The following is an 18,300-nucleotide window of genomic DNA, read 5'->3' as shown; positions in this document are numbered from 1 at the left end:
GTAGCAATTGTGGGAGTGCACTTGTGGCCCTACTCTTCAGCAACAGCCCTTGCAAGAAGAGGTTTGATGCTGTGAGCTTGCTTCAGTGTGAACCCACCGGTATCTTCACATACAGGTTCACCCTGGGGAGCCTCAGAGTTCTGCAGGAGCTTAACACTTCACAGGTGCTACCTGAGCCCTTGGGGATGTGGTAGTAGCAGCTCAGGAGAACGCACCTCCTTGTCTTTCTGGGCACAGATGCAGGGATGTCACAGTGCGGCCATGATGCTGCATGCTTTCTGTCAGCTGGGGGACTCAAATCAAGCGATGCTTGGTTGTCATTGCTTCCACTGTGCTCTTGTTGTGGGCACATGTGCCTGTTCCACGTCTCAGATTCAGCAAAGCTTTAGCTTTGTGGTCAAAGGTATTAAGTCTTGAGCTTTTGCATTTAATAGTTTTGGCCCCTTCCTGGATAAAAGCGGAGTTGAAGGCCCACCCCAGTTCCTTTTGTCCGTGGCCCAGCTCCAAGCAATTTCCTTTGCAGCCCACTTGCAGTGTCACCCTGGCTGACTGGCTTTGTGTTTTGCAGCGAGACCTCGTTATGCACAGAGCAAGGCAGGAAGTGACACCCAGCAAATCCATTGCTCTGCGGGTCAGTTACCTGTGTGTGACTGTGGGAGGGAGCTTACTAAACATGTCTTTTTAACCTAGGACCACCAGTCTTTTTATGTTTCTCTTCCATCCCCATGCCCTGTCTGGCTTTCCATGAAAGCTCCATATGTCTTAAAACCTTTCTGCAATTCAGCTACAATTTTTTGTGGTGTTAATCCACAGAAAGTGATTTGAAGCAACTGTTACCTGCTCCAGGTCCTGTTTTGGAGCTGATGTAAGATTCTCTTGTACTCTTTCCAGGGCTCATTTAAATTATTTTTTTCATAATGCTTCGTGGCCCTTTGTCCTTCAGGGATGGAAGGTTTTTAATCAGACAAATTGTTCTGTTAGAAATGAAGCTGTCTTAGAAGTTAGCCCTTGGGGATGGTTTTTGTGCAGAGAGGCTTAACTAAGATTTCTACAGAGCTTTCTGGATGGAAAGACTGCAGACTGATATGTCCAAGGTTGCCAAGGGAGTCAGCAAAAGTCACTCGGCATGTTTGGCTCTGTAGGTCATGCTCTGAGAGGAAGTTCAGGATCAAACGAGGCACACAGGCTATTAGTTTAGTTTCCAGTTTTGCTGGAATGAGTGGCTGGGGTGGAAAGATGCACAAGGCCGAGTACTGCTTCTGGTACAGCCTGGTAGTAACGCATGCATGATGCTTGCTGCATGGATGGATTACTCCCCCTCTTCGCTGATGTAGTTTTAATCTTTCCTTAGATTACCTAAACCCAGTGGAAGAGAACCCATTTGTTTCCCGACGAAAGAATGGAGATCTCCAAGCTGTGGACAACCCAGAGTACCACAACGCTCCGAATGGGCAGCCCAAAGCAGAGGATGAGTACGTAAATGAGCCATTGTACCTCAACACTTTTGCAAACACCTTGGAAAATGCTGAGTACCTGAAGAACAATTTGCCAGAGAAAGCCAAGAAGGCCTTTGACAACCCAGACTACTGGAATCACAGCCTGCCCCCACGAAGCACCCTCCAGCACCCGGACTACCTGCAAGAGTACAGCACAAAATACTTTTACAAACAGAATGGACGGATCCGGCCCATTGTGGCAGAGAATCCTGAATACCTCTCTGAGTTCTCCCTGAAGCCTGGCACTGTGCTGCCCCCACCACCCTACAGACACCGAAATACCGTGGTGTAGTGACCATGGTCTTATGGAAGTGGAAAGGCAACCCCTTCTAGCTGCCTCACTCTTTCTCTCTCGCTCCCCTTTTCTCTCTCTCCCCTCCTTCCCTTTCTTTCTCCCATGAGCTTCCTCTTCTTGCCAGTTCACTCATTTTTGATATTTCCAAGTGAAAGAATGTCTTGGAGTCGTTTGCAGATTGGGTTGGGAACCTGGAAGGAAAGAAGGAAGGAAGGAAAGAAAGAGACTGGAAGAAGGTGTGTACAACCTGGCCTTTCTCACTTTCCACAGATCCAGAGTGTTGGATGGTCAGAGAAGCCAGACAGTACCAGTAAAGGCCAGTGGCAGTGTTGCCTGCTGCCAAGCTAGTCCTCAGTGATTGAACCCAGACACTGTAGGGAAGCCACAGAAAGGCTGTTTCTTTCAGCAGGAACTGATGAGAGTCTGTACAGCATTCCTGGAAGCCTCAATGCAGTTTCCATTAGGGGAAAAATGGACAATTTTTATATCGTGTGATAGCATAGTAATTGGGGTTGAAAATCCAATTTCTTTCTCTAACACTTTCTATCCCAGCAACTGAGAGAGAACGGCTAACGTGGCTTTTCATAATCGTTCAGATCTTCATCGTGGCTTTCCAAGAAATGATGATGTGACTCTAATATATGGCTAAACTCTTTTTCTGGGCCACACCATGATTTTGTGCCAGTTCCTAACTGCAGAGACCCCAGCTCAGAACTGGTACATGACGCAACCATTTTTGTATATGTGCCAACATGACAAACACTTTAAACACAAAAACCCTTTCAGAAGAGGGTAACAAAACCACACCTCAAACACATTCTTTTTGTGGCTAAAAGACAGGCCAAGAAACCAAGATTTGTATGCAAAAATCTTTGCTTTCCTGTTTTATATCTGCTGGCTATATAGATACATAAAAAGACCCAAACAAATTCTTCCCTCTTTTTCTTCTTCTTGATCAGGAAGGGAGTTGGGGATGCTGTTAGGCAACACTGAGGACAAGATGGAGAACTGGAGAGTTTGATATGGGTCATGAAGTCTGCTGGCATTCTGTGGGGTGGTGGTGGGAAGGGTCCTTTAAACTGGAAGACAGACACTGGACTGGAGGAAACACATATAGCGGTTCACTGGAAAGTTAGTTTGCACTTGAGCTCTGATTTTATTTGAACTGTTTTCTGGATTTTGAATGAAGCAATATGGAAGTGACCAGCAAAATACAAAACAATAATTTTAAATTAAAAAAAAATTATATGTAAAGGATGACTGTGGAAATGCCAAAATGAAGCAAATTAAGTCTTTGGAACAATGTCTACGAGTTCTGAGAGGTCATTGCATTGACTGCTTCAGAGAATACAGTGACAGAGCAACCAACTCTTACTACTGCCATGTGAAGGACAGCAGAGCATGCCCTGAAAGGGATCGGAGACAAATGTCTTGCTCTGGCTTGCAGCACAGTATGGAATGTTTTTTTCTAAAAGGAGGATTACTCTGGCACAGAAGATGGTGCATATGAGGTTTGAGAAGTCAAAATGTGCATGACTCGCAGAGGTTTCCTTCAAAAATGTAAGTAAATATCAGTCAGTCTCCTTGCACTTAGTTTTGCTTTCATCAACCTCAATTTTTAGGTAGACACCCCACCCCACCCCCCAGCCTGCTCCTCTTTGGAAATACCTTTCAGCCATAGTTCTGGATGTTTTTAGCAACTGGAGGCAGATGGAGCTGGGAAGAGAGGCGGAAGGGCCAGAAACACTGACGGCTTGCTTCTGACATGACAAGACCAATGTGTGTAAGAGCATTTGCATACCTGGTTCCCACCAAAAATCTTAAGGAGCTGTTCAGTACCTTTGAAGCTCTGCCTGTGCCTGTATCCATCAGGCTTTTAAAGGGGAAGGAACGATCCCCAGTGGATGGCAGCCTTAGGTGATACAACAGTATTTCAGTTTATGCACTTCAGTACTGTTAAAGTCGAGATCTTTGGGGTGACCGAAGCTGGGAGCAAAACCAGCAGCAACCAGTGGTCTGGAAATGACGTCAACCTCCTCCCAGTTCCTACCATCTCAACAGCTTGCCGCCTTGGATCGTAGGGAAGCAGAGGAAGGAGTAAGGAATAAGTAATAGTCACCCAGATCTTGGTGGCTGAGGGTCAGCTTGACAAAGGTATGAAGAGATCTGAAACCTGGGTGGGCTGTTATGCTTGTAGATGGGAAACAAACTGTCTATGATCACTTTCTGCATCAGGTGTGTTCCGGGCAGCTTGAACCAGCTGCAGGGCGGATATTAAACCTGTGAACTGAGTACGTAGCTGAAGAGTCTGAAAACAGCAAGAACAAGTACAGATCTTTGAAGCTATTAAAAAGAGATGTTGGGTCAGGTGATGCTATGGTGGTTTGTGGTGGCAGAACAAAATGATCAGCAGACCACAGAACTGGGATAGATGGTTACAAAAACATCATGCATCTGAGAGGCCTTACCTCCTCCTGGTGCCCTCCCATAACTCCTCATGATCTTGGCAGGAGACAGAGCCAGCATTGTGCAGGGGCTGGGGGGCGCAGAGTGGTGGCCACAGGTCCTGGAGCCACTGCTCCAAGGAAGGTTTGCCAGTGGTAGCGCTTGCAGGTTGTCATCTGAAGCACAGGCCGAGGTCTGCCAGGTTGGGGCACGATTGCCAAGCTGCCCAGGGACAAAGACCGGCACAGAATTGTGGATGTTGTGTTTCAGTGCAAAAGCAGCTCGGTTACATAGTTAGGTGGAGAAGAGGGTTGATTTGTCCCTGTACAAGTCTTGTAACAGAGTAACTCCTGATGGAGAAAAAAAAAAAAAATCCTGGTAGTTTATGTATTTGAGTTCAAAGAGGCGCACTCAAAGGCTGCTGGGGCAGAAGCACGCACACAGCCAAACCGATGTGGGATGGTGCTGGGATGTAGCTGCTAAAGGAAGGTGAGGCCTGTTTGTTTCTCTGGTAATTAAGTAGCACCGGTGTTGGAAACAAGCCCATCGAATAATCCAAATGTAAATAATTGTGGTTTTTAACAATTTAACATTTTATTTCTTACAATACTTGAATTATTTATTCATTTTAATTGTTGCCTGTGGGTGTGATATATTAAGTAGCAGGGAAGTGCAGAGGTTCCTTGAAGTGAGGCAGCATGAAGGCCACAACGGGAGCTACCTTATGTTGGGGCCCTGACACGGCAGCCGTGCTGAGCTGTGCCAGCTGTGTCTTGAATAGCAGAGGGCAAACAAAGGGTTAATGAACACGGGGTTTTGTGATGATGGAAAACTCATCAGACTGCAGCTTCACAAATGGGCTTTTTTGTTTTGTTTTATTTTCTGAGCTTCTGGTTTGAAGTGCAGTTGCCAAAAATGGCCCTCGCGTTTCCCGCTGTGCCAGTGACCTTTGCTGCAGCACGTGGGCCTGCGTGGTGCCGAGCGTCCCGTTAGCCAGTTCCTTTTCCACAGTAAGAACAGCAGTCCTCTGAGCACGGCCTGGAAGTGTGCACGTTCCCCCTGGAACAGTAGTGCCGCTGAGCTACCTTGGGCAGGTTTCTGTCTCTTTGCCAAATAAAGTTTAACCATGGTTAAAAAAGCAAAACTGGGAGCAGAACTGTTTGGCTGCTTTCATCTGATCAGCAGAAATACCTGGCTGGCCCTAACTCACAAATTTGCCTTTGAAGGTACAGCTGCTGGCTTGTGGGTAGGAGTCAGGCAAACACACATGGCAAAATCATGGCAGATACTGAACTGATTATGTGAAAGAGGAGGGTCAGGTTTTTTAGTAAATAATTACTGGTTTGGGGAAAAGCAGATATTTCTACACACAAGCTGCATTTCGTCAGCACAAAGCAGTGGGTGAGAGCATCAGCACAAGTATTTTGACTGGCTGTAATTAATTCTCTAGTTCTACGATGGGATGTGTGCACAGCACTGTCAGTTTTTATGGTTTTTATAATGCGGTCTCCCATTTGTAAATGTTTTCCTTCCCCTTATCATAGCCCGCATGACAGAAGAGCAGCGACTAACTTTTCAAGAGCAGATACCCAAGTGTGTATCAGCCATTGTCCAAGGCACAAAGCAAAAGCGCTACATGAAAGAGAATAACAGCTTATTTTTTTCCTAATCTCTTTCAGTGATACTTGTCTTAGATGTTATTATCTACCTGAGGGGTATTTCAAACAGACGTAGATGCTGGATCTGATTGACTTGCTGTAACGTAATTGACTGAAACCAACTATTTCTGAGTTTCCTTCTTCAGCTCTTTTCAAATTTTTCTTTTTCTGCAAAATAGCCAGGAGGGATTCTTACATGGTCTTTGCTCAGATGTGGCAGTGTATTTACAACTTACTTTCAAACAGGTCATCTCTCACAGGTAGCAAGCAACGGAAATAAATCTGAACGAGCATCAGCAGTAGGAGCCACCGTGCGGGTCTGCTTCAGGTACCTTAAGATCAGTCCAGAAATCCTTTCCTCTGCCCACAGAAAGGTTGCGTTAGCCCTGGTTGTATCGCTTATTTGATTGGAAATGCATTTCCTGCTGCAGGAGTTGTATGCAATGATCTCATTCCATTTAGTCCCTTGATTGAATGGGAAATCCCTTTCCCGTCCTGCCCCACAGCTGGTAAGCCTGGAGGCTGCGAGTGAAGGGCACCTGCGTAGAAGCGGTGCTGGGGCTGGGCAGCCTGCAGGCATGCCACCGATCCCACACCTGTTTGCACTGAAGATTTGAAAGGGAGCCAGAGGGGAGCCTTTCCCCCCACCCTCAGCCACCACCAATCCCAGCCTAGAAGCAAAGAAAACAGCGACTCTGAAAGACCCTGACTCGCTATGGATCAGTTCTTTCTATAGTTATAGGTGGTGGTAGGGCTGAGCAGCTTTAGCTGCAGGTAAGTCAGCCCAGAGGTATAGCTTGGGGCGGGGGGGAGGTTTGAGGATAGGCCTATATGGGAAACTCAGATATTAAAGAAAAAGAAATTTTATTTTTATTTTTTTTCTGATGAGGTGTCAGTGCAGGTGTCCTGCAGCATGGTGGCAGCTAAAGGAATGAAGGGATTATTTGGGCTCCTTTATACCACCCGGGAGATGAGGAGACTTTGGCACAGGACAGAATTAGGCTGTTGGTCATGTAGTTCCCCAGGATAACTGGGGGCATCCCAGTCAGCCTTGCCTCCCCTGGTAGCCCTGTGCAGGCATCTCTTTATGGAAAGGGTAGCAGCCACTGCAGCGCCCACGTGCACGGACACCCGGACACTCGCACCTTCTGTCTGCCGACCCATTTAGGGGGAGGGAATGGGAGTAATGGAAAAGCGCCAGGGACTGACAGCTCACTTACTTGTCAGGATGGATTTGTCCCTCACTTTGCACAACTGGAATGTTGGGGCTTTCACCCTGATTTCCCAGTCACAGTTTGGAGCTATTGAGCTCAGGTAGGGATTTACCTGCTTTGAAGGCTCTTTAGCTTAAGGGAGACTGGCGGAACAGAGGTCTTAGCATGAACCAGAGCCGGGTCTCCAGTTATCCATCACGTCTTTGGCTCTTAGAGAGCACCTCAAAGGGGACAGTACCACCTCGAGTTCCCTTCGGCAAATATTTTTCACAAGGTGGTGTTATTCAGAGTTATATGAAGAACGTGCACCCCTTCATTTTTAGCTCTGTCACTTGCAATATTCTCATTCCCGTGGAGCTTAGACCTCTGCTGCTGACAAACCAGCTCATCTATTGTTATATAAAACCTTGGGTTTGGGTTCAAACTTTTATATTAGAAAGCCAAGGCTGTGCGGAGTGAGGTCGGTTGGCTGCAATATTGATGCTCCACCACATGCAAGGAGCCATGGTCATCCCACAGGGCAGCCTCTGTGCAGCCTCGCTGTGTTTGCAAGATCCCATCTCTTTTTTAAATTTTCTGGCTCTTCCTAAGCGTTACACAGGTAGAAAACGTCACTGTTATAAATGGGGCTCTTGAACTGGGAATAAATAACAGAAATAAAGCTCTGTGGCTACAAGCACCACTCTAAAATGTCCAGAAATCACATGCCTCCACCTTTGTTTTAATTTTATTTCAGCACAAGGTCATATTCCTGTACCATTGTGTGGATGAGTACGTTGTTATGCTGGTAGGCTCATGGCTCTTGGGGAAGTTACTGACAGGCAAGGCTGCCGTCAGTGGTACCGCAGCGATGGCTGGGAACTGCCTGCAGGTCCGGGGGATGCAGAGCACCTTTCAGGGAAACTTGAGGTGTTCAGGTCTGACTGGTGGTGGTGGGACTCACTGGGACTTGCCTGGCCTCCAGCCAAGCGCACCTCCTAACCAGAGCCAGACCGAAGGGGTGCTTCCAGCCAAGGCATCCTCCAGCTGGGGCCTGTGCCAACAAGCCAGGAAAAGGTCTGAGGGGGACCCTAAGGACGCTATCACAATTAGGAAACTAGAGGTCTCAGAGCTGGGGTTTTTCTTTTCCTTTTGTATTATTTAATTTTGAGAGAGAGCTTTGTGGACCTTGGAAGAGAGGAGTTTTAAGGGGAGATTGGTAAGGTGTTACGCAGTGTGAGTAATTATGTCCCAGTTCTTCTTCCCTCCCCAATAAAAAAAGCCATGAAATCGTGCTCCAGGCGTGTTGTGGATGAAACTGCCAGGGCAAAGGTTCATCCCACACAGCACCCCCTCGCTGATGGCTCCGGTGTGACCAGGGCACACCCGCACATCGAGCCATCGGCCCTCGCTGCTGTGCGCCGGCTGTGAGCTCCGTGTGCCAGCAGTTTGGTCCCTGTGGTGCCGCCAACCCTGTGCCCGGCCCAACCTTTGAGCCCTCTTAGGGAGAAAACACTGTATTGTCCATAGCACTCCGAAGACTAAACCCTTTTGGGATAACCACAGTAATAAACTGTGAATGGTATTTTATAAGTAAGTGTAGATATGTATGCCGTTCTTTTGAGGTAAGGTAACTATGACATATGTAGCATAAACTGGTACTGCTGTTAAATGGGTCGATTATTAACTGAGCAGCTGTGTAAGGGGTAGCTAACTTTGAATGCACTAAACCACCGTTCCTTTGAAGACGGGGACTGAAAGTAATTGTGGGTACTTGCCTTGTAATGGTGGGGTGTGTTAAAAGGAGAACGCAGGTCAGTGAAAAGATAATTTTTTATAGCATTTGGATGTTGGAAATTGGTACATATTCGATACATTACTCACTATGGTTTTAACCCTTCTTTTTGCCCAGTATTTGCAATTTCCCCAATATTGTAAGCTGGAACTTCTGAAGAGCTAGCAGCCCTGGTGTAGGGAGGGGAAATTGAGGGGAAAAAGCAGTCTCTCTCCGAAAACGGAGATATCTAAAATGTATCATCTCCTGACCTGGCGGTCTTGAACTATTGACTTTTTCTTTTCTGATGAGGCTCAAAGTCGCAGGCCCGGAGGATGACATTACTGTCCCCTCAAAATCAAAGGCCAAGCCCTTCTGGGAGGCAACGTGGGAATAGCACCGAGCTCCTGCCAGATGCTCCACTGGCGGTGGCTGCCTCCGTGGGCCGTGCTCGCTGCAGCCAGCCTGTCCCAGAGGAGCCAGCCCGGACACCTACCGGGAGGTGGGCAAGAGGCTGCGGTGGGGCCCTCTGGGTTTTAGCCAATCTCCATGTTCTCAAAGCGCAAAGAGACAAAACAACAATATTTCTGCCTTATGAAGTACCTTCAGAAGAAGAGAAGCATCAGCATGTTGGGGAAGACACTCATTTCTTGCAGTGATGCATTCAGAGTTAGCTGCCTTTCTGAAACAAAAATTTAAAAAAAAAAAATGAACAAAAACAAAAACTACTGTATGTTACTTTGAAAATGTGAATAGTATTTTTATAGCTTGTTAAAGACACAGCTAGTTGCATTTGTAAATAAGGATAATGTTGCTTTTATTTTCCTTGTGGACACCATTATTTGGAACATAATTGTCCTTAGGGTTGATTTGTATATAGGTAATTTGCTTGTGATTTAAGCCGCTCCTCCCCTTTTCTTTCTCTCCCTTCCCACCCTCTGGTTTTGGTTAGAAGTACCATTTTGGCATTCTGTGTGACTCTGTGTTTTAGCACTATTGTGGTGTGTTCAGACGACTTTCTGCACTTGCTTACACAGTAGGGTATGCCAATTGTGTGTGGCGTAATGTTACTTTAACCTTTCGTTTCTCATATTTTAGCTATTGAGGATTATGCACTGTTAAAATACTTACTGACCTGGGTTAATATTAGGTACATATTTTAGCATAATTTCCCTTCTTTTCATGGTTTCTTGGTTTTTTTCTTTTTTTTTTCCCTTTCCTTCCCCTTTTGTCATGTTTGGAGGCTGGGGAGAAACCTGTGGATCTTCTCTTTGTGTGGTTATATTTTCCCCTCCCCGTGTGCAGTCCCGAGTTTCTCCTCATGGTCCTTGGGGTAGAGCTTTATCTGTTTGTAGGGCAAATGTAGACTGCGACCCACCTTGCATCAACCCACGCTCATCCCAGCTGAACAATTTGAAAACTGTTCTGCCTTTTTGTTACATGAATCTGTCAGAAATATATTTTTAATTTAATATAAATGAAATTCAATAAAATATGAAACAAAGTCCCTCTGTATGTGTGAAATTTCTTGCCAAGGCTTGAGAGCTTCCAGCAACAGGGACTCCCCGTGTCCTGGCAGAGTGAGTGGTCCCAGACCTGCCTGGGGGAAGCCTCATGCTGGGCTCCTCAGCTGGGCCGGGGCAGGCCATCCTGACCTGAATCGACCCACTCCCAGCCCTCGGCGCCCCAGGGGTCTGCTGGAAGATCACCCTGCCAAAACCCAAAGTCCCTCCCTTTCTCCCCACCCCTGCCCGAACCCCCAGTTCTGGCACCCCAGGCCTGCCATGCTCCCGTGGGGCAGCGATGCTCCCGTGCTAACAGGCACTGAAGTTAGCTCCTCCAGCGACACCCTTCCCTTCTGAACACTGACACCCCCACACCTCTCTGGGTGTGTCGTACCCCCAGCTTGGTCCCAGGGTTGTGCAATTCAGGGCTTTTATTCCTTTTACAAAAAGGCCGGTGTGTGGTTTCAGTCCCGTGCCCTGTGCCCTGAGCTGCCCACCTGGTGACTGGCTGCAGCTCATTACCCCACCCTCACCCACCGCAGCCCCAGCCTGAGCCAGGCTGTGGTTTACAGCTTCTTCGCTGCAGAGGATATTGGGGTGGGGGCATGTGGCAGTGTGACACGTTTATTAAGACACAAAACCTCAGTGCCATAAATACCATTTAAATGGAAGAACCAAAACCCCGCTATGCAACGCTCCCCCAGTGCCACAGCCTGGCCAATTATTCCTCAGGCTTTGGCAGATGCACCTTTAAATCCAGTTAGAAAATGTGTGGCTGCTGCCCACAGCCCCCACCAAAGGGGATGAATAAGACCGTGGGTGCTGCCACACACCCTCAGCCAAATGCCCACTGTCGCCCCATGGCTGGCTTAAATCCCATGACCAGTGCACAGTCCCAGGGCTGCCCAGACCCCCTGCCCCCCCCCGCCTCGAGCTCATGGCCATTCCCAGCTCGGCATTCACTTCAAAAGCTGCCATTAATCCCATGGGATCTGGCACGCACCCGAAATCAAACTGCTCTCACCACCCCCAATCTGCTGCCCTGGCTGACCGCATTACCGGGACCCTGGAGAGCATTTTAAATTTAGCTAGAAACAGTAAAGGTCATTTGGCTCTTTGAGGTGCATTTTAAAATACTTCAATCTCCCTGGATTGCAACTATTTGTTTCATGAATGACCTCAGCATTTTATACCCAGCAGTCTGGAAAGGTCATTGCACAGATATATACAATTCTCCTAACGGCCTGGTACAGTGCTCGCTTGGAGCCTTGCTGTTAACTTTCCCTCCTAGTTTCAGGTAGTGCTATGAAGGCAGCCAGCCTTCAGCCAGGAGCACAAGCTCTCGCTGCAAAGCTCTTGGTGCTACATTATCAAGCATGCCCGCTTTACACTGTGCATATTATAAACTATATTCTCCATGGGGCGAAGCACTGGTCATTAGCGGAACTGGGCGCTGCTGCGAGCCCACCCTTCCCAGGAGGGTGCTGGGCTGTGCGGGAAGGCGCTCGCAGGAGGCGAGGCCATGTCCACCCCTGCACCGCGAGGGCCTTTCCATGGCAGACCTGCACGCGAGCAGCACGCACGCCGCGGGAGGCCACAGCCAGTTTAATCCGGTGCAGAGTTGTCTGATGCAAAGGCAGAGACTTGCTATAAACACTAGTGCCAGGATCACAGTAGAAAAGCAATACATCAGAACAAATAAAAACCAGAGACAAGTGGCATTAGATACCTCCTCTCCCCTTCATACCTTCCCCAAGTAGGGGTTTACCGGCTGTCAGGAACCAGATACCAACAAAAAAAAAGCGCCAAATAAACCCACCCCTCCAAAACAATTAACCACCCATTCTCCAGTGAACTAATATTAATTTAAGGCCCTCTGCGGCTTGGTCAGAAAAGCTCAGCAAAGGCCATTGACTTCAGGTGTTAAAGCTGCCACTGAACAGCACACTTCAGCTTTAGCAAGTGGTTTCATGCTGCACTAATGGCGATGATGTTCTCTGTGTCACTCATGGACCAGATGGGCACATGCATGTCAAATTGTTCAGACCTGAGGGTTCATTTCTGAAGAAAGTCAATCTTGCAGAACCAACCCCGCACCGCTGGGGTGGTGGAGCCCAACAGCCCAACACCGGGATTTACAACCTGGCCCACAACTGCCCAGCATTTTGCTTACATGGCTTTGCAGCAGCACACTGGGCCAGCTCGCACTGCCAGCAGCACATTTTTTTGCTCCCACCGCTACAGCTCCATGCCCTGAACACTGGGAGGTGGCTTCTGCTTTCCCCAGAATCAAAGTATGCCTGTGCTGCTGGCACGGTAATGCCTCCGTTACGGCCTGGGACCTTCCAGGCAGGAGGGGCTTTTTTATCAATTTCAGTAACACTGCATCAGTCCCAAAAGGCAAACAAATCACTTTTTAACATTTGCACTCAGGTCACACACCAGACTATGACTCTGAAGCTACTCAAGAGGCCCAAAGAACATCCCAGTTAAAACACACACCCCCCCCACACTCCCACCCTGCCCCAATGCATTATAAAAAAATGTATCTCAAGCAGAAACCACCAGCAGCTAAAAATGAGCTCAGCTCCACTGATGTGGCTGTGGCTATTGCTAGCCCAGTAGCCCAATGTGTTTCCTATATCAGAGCGCAAACTGGCCAAGCAAATATTTAATTTAGTACTTGCTGCTAGAAGCTAGAAAAAGGTCAAACCAAAAAGCTAAAGCGCAGCAAACGACCTTCCCTTTGGCTTCTTTGATCTGCCTACAATACATTGCTCGCTCTCCCTGCCAGTAGTATAAAAAGTGCTCATCACACCAGCAGGTACAGGCTGTGCAAAGTGCTCACCCCAACAGCATGAGGAGCTCAGCCCAGAAGCACTGCAGGTCTCAAGCATTTGACCATCTGCTGGCTAGATTTTGCCCCAGGGATGGGTGAAAAAGGGACAGGGCACAGGCGATTGCAAGCGAGCGCTGGGACCAGCGCTGCAGCGGGAGTGGGTGGGGTTCTTACCTGAAAAGGTGGATTTGTTGCCTGAGCGTTTTGTATTGTTACTCTCCTGCAGTCATGTCCTTCCCAGGGCAAAAACTGATTCTGAAGGTTGGCCAGGAAGGAGGCACAGCTGTCAAACAGCTCAGGCCTTTGTTCCTCTCTCACCTGGGGACGGCTGTTTCTGAGCCTGAGCCCTCTCCAGCCTCCAGTGCAGCCACCAAGGGTGTGTCCCTGTGGGCCACCACGCAATACCCAGACTACCTCAGCAGCCACAGAGAAAAAGGGGAGATGGAGGGTTATGATGCGACGGGAGCTAAAAGCGAATTGTGTGGGCAGAGTCATGACTGCCTGTGAGAACACCTTGCCCTTGGAAGAGCCCCCCGAGACTGCCGGGAGCATCCACGTCTTCCAAGAGATGATGCAGCTGGAAGCAGGCAGCTAGGTGAAGTCCTCCAGCATGCCCGCGGCCCAGCTCAGTCACTGCTGGGGGGGGGGGGGGGGGGGGGGGGGGGGGAATTAAATGCTTACACTTACAAAACTGTTTCCACCAGAGCATCGCTGGGTTTAAGCCTGACCATTGAAGTCCTCCCAAACTCCTTGTTCAAGGGGACAGCTGGCATCTCCAAAGAGACACCCGCTCTGTGGCCCCAACCTGTTGTCCCTGCGCACCTCCCCAGAAGGAACGGCTGACAAACAGCCAGCACAGGTGCAAAAGCCACCTTTCCTTACCAGGAAAAAACCCCAAACAACCTGTAAAAGTGGGTGTTTCTACTGCTTACTCCCCCACCCTGCCCCCCCCCCCCCCCCCCCCCCGTAGCCAATGCTGGAGGCCACCAGACTGGGCACAGCGGGACCAGGACAGTGGGCTGCGACTCAGACAGCAGGAGCGGGCTGCAGAAGTCCGAGAGGTGTCAAGTGCATGTTAATCATGACCTTTAACACATGCCTACTTTTTTTCCAAATATATGCAAAAGGTGTTTTTTTAAAAAAAACCACCAAACACCAACACCAAGTCAAGCTGTGTAGCAGGCTGGTCTTAGCAAAGCCCAGCTGCTCTCCTCTCTCTCTGCTGCACTCTCCTGTCGTGGCCAGCAGCGACATAAGAGTTTAACATGGCCTTTGAGCCCCAGCCCTTCACATCACCCTCTCCACCACGCTGAATCAGGGCCATAACACTGAGCGCCAATGGGAAGCAGAAAAAATAATTTCATTGTCCATAAATGGTATTAACTGTTTCTGGCAAGGCTGTGTTTGCCCCTGTGATAAATCCCCCCCAACCCCCTGTTTTTTTCCCCACCAAGAAAAGCCTTTACTATTATTATGCAAAGAAAAATCTGTATGAATTTCTGCCTTCAAAGCACTGGCAAGTCAACAAGAATGCAGCAACGACAGAACGAGTCATGGTTTCCTTTCAGCCATCCCCACAGCAATCTGCTTTTGTCCCTGTCATACAGGGAGCGTGTTGCTGTGCCCCATGCGAGGGCCTTGTGCAGAGCTGACCAGAGGAATTACAACATAGGAAAACTTTTGCTCCCACAGACTAGAAATGGTCTTGACTTTTCAGACCTTTGTACCAAAGTGTGCTCCTGGGGAGGGGTTGGGAGCAGGGGAGGGTGGGAGGGACAAAGAAACAACTGTACTGCATGAAAAGCAAACTGAGTGCTTTCACGACCTGCTGCTTTGGCACTTGTGTCTTTGTTACTCTGCCTCCGTCCCCCTCTGCTGCTCTGGTTGGGGCTGGGGACTGCAGGACTCCCCCCACTTTCCTCAGCAGCCGAACCATGGCTCAAGGCATCGCACGCTGCAGCACAGCACAGGGAAGGCAACCTGGAAAACAAACAAACACGGACAGAGCTGCAGGCTGCAGCGAAATCGTGCTTGCCAGCAACGGGCCCCAGCAACTCAACCACCACGTCAGTCAGCAGCGAGCGGCCCTGCGCACCGTCAGCTCCAAGGAGCACAAAGCAGGACCTGGGGATGGGAACGACCTGCCCTTCGCTCCTCCTTTGCTGTGTATAGGAGCAGCTTTCCACATGTGAGTTGTTTCCTTCTTCTGTTGCTTTCTAACACAGCAGATGGAAGGTTTGGGGTCACTATGCTGCACTGAATGCCACCTCGCTGCTTTATGTTTCAAAGGGGTTGTGGCACCCCTGAATCCTGCCAAACTGAGGAAAATAAACTATAGTTAATGACTACCTACTTAATAGGACAACCCTGAATAGCAACGTCAGTCTTACCCAAAGGCCACCCCACCTGCACTGCTGTCTATAAAACATAATTTACAAATGTGCTGCCCCGACAGCCCGGAGGAACCCAGCAGGAGCCCCTAGCCTGGCTCTGTCAGGGTGCTTCCCCTCTGCTGCAAGTTTACAAGTTAGTAAGTTTGCACTTTCTAAGATGCTCTGAGCGTGCTACAGACACCCGCAGCAGAGCAATTCACATCGCTGAATGAGGCATTTCGGGAGGGACTGAGCAAGCGGAGGCGCACACACGTGGGCACCAGCCCACAAGCAAAGCCAGCTGCCGAAACACTGTCATGCTCTGCATTGTGGCCCAAATGACCTGAGGAGGGAGCAGGGCAGCAGGAAAGGAGAAATTGTTCAAGAAATATTTTCTTGTCTGACTTTGCTGATTTGCTAAATTGTGAGCATTTGATGGAGTGATGATGGCTTCCAACCAGGAACCAGGAGCTATGGCAGGAACAGGGGACCACAAAGCCCCCCCAGGACCCCAGCAGAGGTGATATTAGCCAGACTTAGCCAGGAAATGTTTGTGTATCTGTGGCAGACAGCTTGAGTGTCCTGCCATTAGTTGTATTGTCCTGGCCAGAAAAGAGAAATGAGGTAAGAACTTCCTTTCTCTACCGTTTTATCTGCTCCGTGCAGGATTGCCAGATTATGCAAAAATACCGAGCAGCAGACAGTGACATGTTTGCATTGCATTTGCATTGTTTACAGAGAAGAGTAAAACATGCTCATTTTGATTGAATGTATTTATAAGGGTGAGGAAGAAAATGATCATGCATGGAAGGCAGGAGTAGCAACCGAGTAATTTTCCAGTGCTGGTCCACGGCACAGTGACCACGGCCGGAGCTGGCCCCCAAGTCCTCAAGGGCAGCAGAACTACGAGCTAAGGCTGGCAAGCCGTGGCTTGCCTACACCAACCACCCACTATCTGCTCACTGACTTCAGGGAATATGGTGCAGGTGCCAGGTGCAGGCAGACATGCTGGTATGTCACACCAAACCATACGCAGACAGCTTCATCCTTCGGTGAGTGCAAAGCTGTGCATACCAGTGAGGCCAGGAGTGATGGATCATTTTGGCTGGAGGAGACCTCAGGTGTCCTGCTGAGTGCTGCCACTCCGCTCCCCACAGCCCTCTGAACTCCAGCTATTTTTAGTCCAGCGGTGTTTCTGTTCTGATGCTGGTGGAGTCCTCCAGCACTCGCGGCTGTGTGACAAGGAAAAATAATTCAGTCTCAGTAACTTTCGTGTTCCTGCATCATAAAAGGCTGTTTTCTTTGGTTCTGTAAGCCATAACCAGGGGCAAAGGAACCGAAATCTGTGAGCAAGGAGTTTCGTTCTTCTGATGAGTTTTGCAGTCAGACAAATTTGCAAAGAAGTTTGCAGGTGGTTTATAGTTGTGCATTTGCAATGTAAATCAATACAGGCAGCTATTTGCTCTGCAGTACAAAGCCTGTGACACCTGAGGCTGCGAAGCTGCAGTACCCCAGGCATGGCGGAGATCTGCCTCTACCCCCCGCCCTTCATCGCAACCAGGGTAGTAACACTGACAGCGTTTGCACCTCTTGCATCATGATGATATGCATCAGTCTGTTCTCAGCAAAAACTCGCTTCTCCAAGTCATCTGTACCCACCAGAGCTGCTTGGCTTTTACCTGTGCATTGCCCCCGACTGGCAGGTCTGTGAGAAGAGTGTTGTTCTCACAGAAGAACCGTTCAAGAGCCGTCCATTAATACTGCAGATGGGACAGAGAGGTCTGAGAGCATTTGCACAGCACTGCCGCAGAGATGCGTGGGGAGACAGGCCTCCCCGTGGGGGGATGCTGGTGCGTGAGCTGTGTCTGGCGATGGGGCTATGGCACAAGCCTTGCACCTGCGCCCTGCAGCCAGCCTCACTGGGCACAGCAGGGCTCAGCAGGCTTTGCTGGGAGCACTGGGATCTCATCCCTGGGTCTGGGATCTCCTGGGCAACTTAAGTTTTTTCTTCTTACTACATCTGTTATCCCAGCACCACTGGCTAAATGTGCAGTGGAGAAGGAGACTGCATTCTGGTGGGCAGAAAGGATCTCAAAGTATCCACCCACCAAACACAAGAGAAAAGATGGAGAAATGAATCTCCTAGTTGATTCAGCTGATTGTATTTTGTATTTAATTGGAATCCATGTATTGTTCTGGGTCTCTGTTGGTGAACGGGGTAAAACCTCATTGAGCTTTAATGGCGTGGAAGAACTTTACAGGGTGGCTCTCTGAGACTGCACTAGTTAAACTAAGTTAGACTCCAAATTTAACAGGGCTCAGAATAGCAAACTATTCAGAGGTGGGTACCTTTGTGCAGGGAAGCAACTTCATTTCAGTCAAATATAGTGGAGAAACAATGGGCATGTTTCCTGTCACATTAGAAATATTCTATAGCTTTTAATAAAGACAAAAAGAGGAGGAGTAGGTGAATATTTTAGAAGCTATTGTTCGAATAACATAGTGTCAAATGATATCTACAGTAACTTGGGACTAATTTTGAGGAGTAACATCCATAACACAACAGATGGGCTATGTCTCCTTGCAACTTGGACAGCAGAGGAAAAATTTGGAGGCCTTGAATGGTACAATGGACTCAGCCAATCCAGGCTTCAGTGCCTTTCTGAACAACAGGGTTAATGTGCTTTCAACCTCACCAGCAGCGCAAGGACCGGAGGGACTTT

The 18,300-nt window shown here is 48.7% G+C and overlaps 1 protein-coding gene and 1 long non-coding RNA gene across 6 annotated transcripts in view; one reads left to right on the top strand and one right to left on the bottom strand.

The window, feature by feature from the left end:
• Positions 1-3,373, top strand: part of ERBB4 (erb-b2 receptor tyrosine kinase 4) — a 647,409-nt gene extending 644,036 nt beyond the window's left edge. For all 4 annotated transcript variants that reach the window (XM_075094047.1, XM_075094045.1, XM_075094049.1 and 1 more), the window contains one exon: positions 1,352-3,373. In XM_075094047.1, coding sequence (XP_074950148.1) covers positions 1,352-1,788 — 437 coding nt within the window. In that variant the 3' untranslated portion in view covers positions 1,789-3,373. The remainder of the gene's footprint in view (positions 1-1,351) is intronic.
• A 4,883-nt stretch (positions 3,374-8,256) lies between these two features.
• Positions 8,257-18,300, bottom strand: part of LOC142057648 (uncharacterized) — a 28,099-nt gene continuing 18,055 nt past the window's right edge. For both annotated transcript variants that reach the window (XR_012660703.1, XR_012660704.1), the window contains 3 exons: positions 16,652-16,809; positions 15,031-15,185; positions 8,257-9,543 (listed from right to left, as the gene is read on the bottom strand). This is a non-coding gene — a long non-coding RNA (uncharacterized LOC142057648). The remainder of the gene's footprint in view (positions 9,544-15,030; positions 15,186-16,651; positions 16,810-18,300) is intronic.

This window comes from Phalacrocorax aristotelis, chromosome 5 (assembly GCF_949628215.1).
Source record: "Phalacrocorax aristotelis chromosome 5, bGulAri2.1, whole genome shotgun sequence".
Taxonomy (NCBI): domain Eukaryota; kingdom Metazoa; phylum Chordata; class Aves; order Suliformes; family Phalacrocoracidae; genus Phalacrocorax; species Phalacrocorax aristotelis.
Note: the sequence above shows the minus strand (reverse complement) of the source record. Positions and strands in the feature narration are given on the sequence as shown.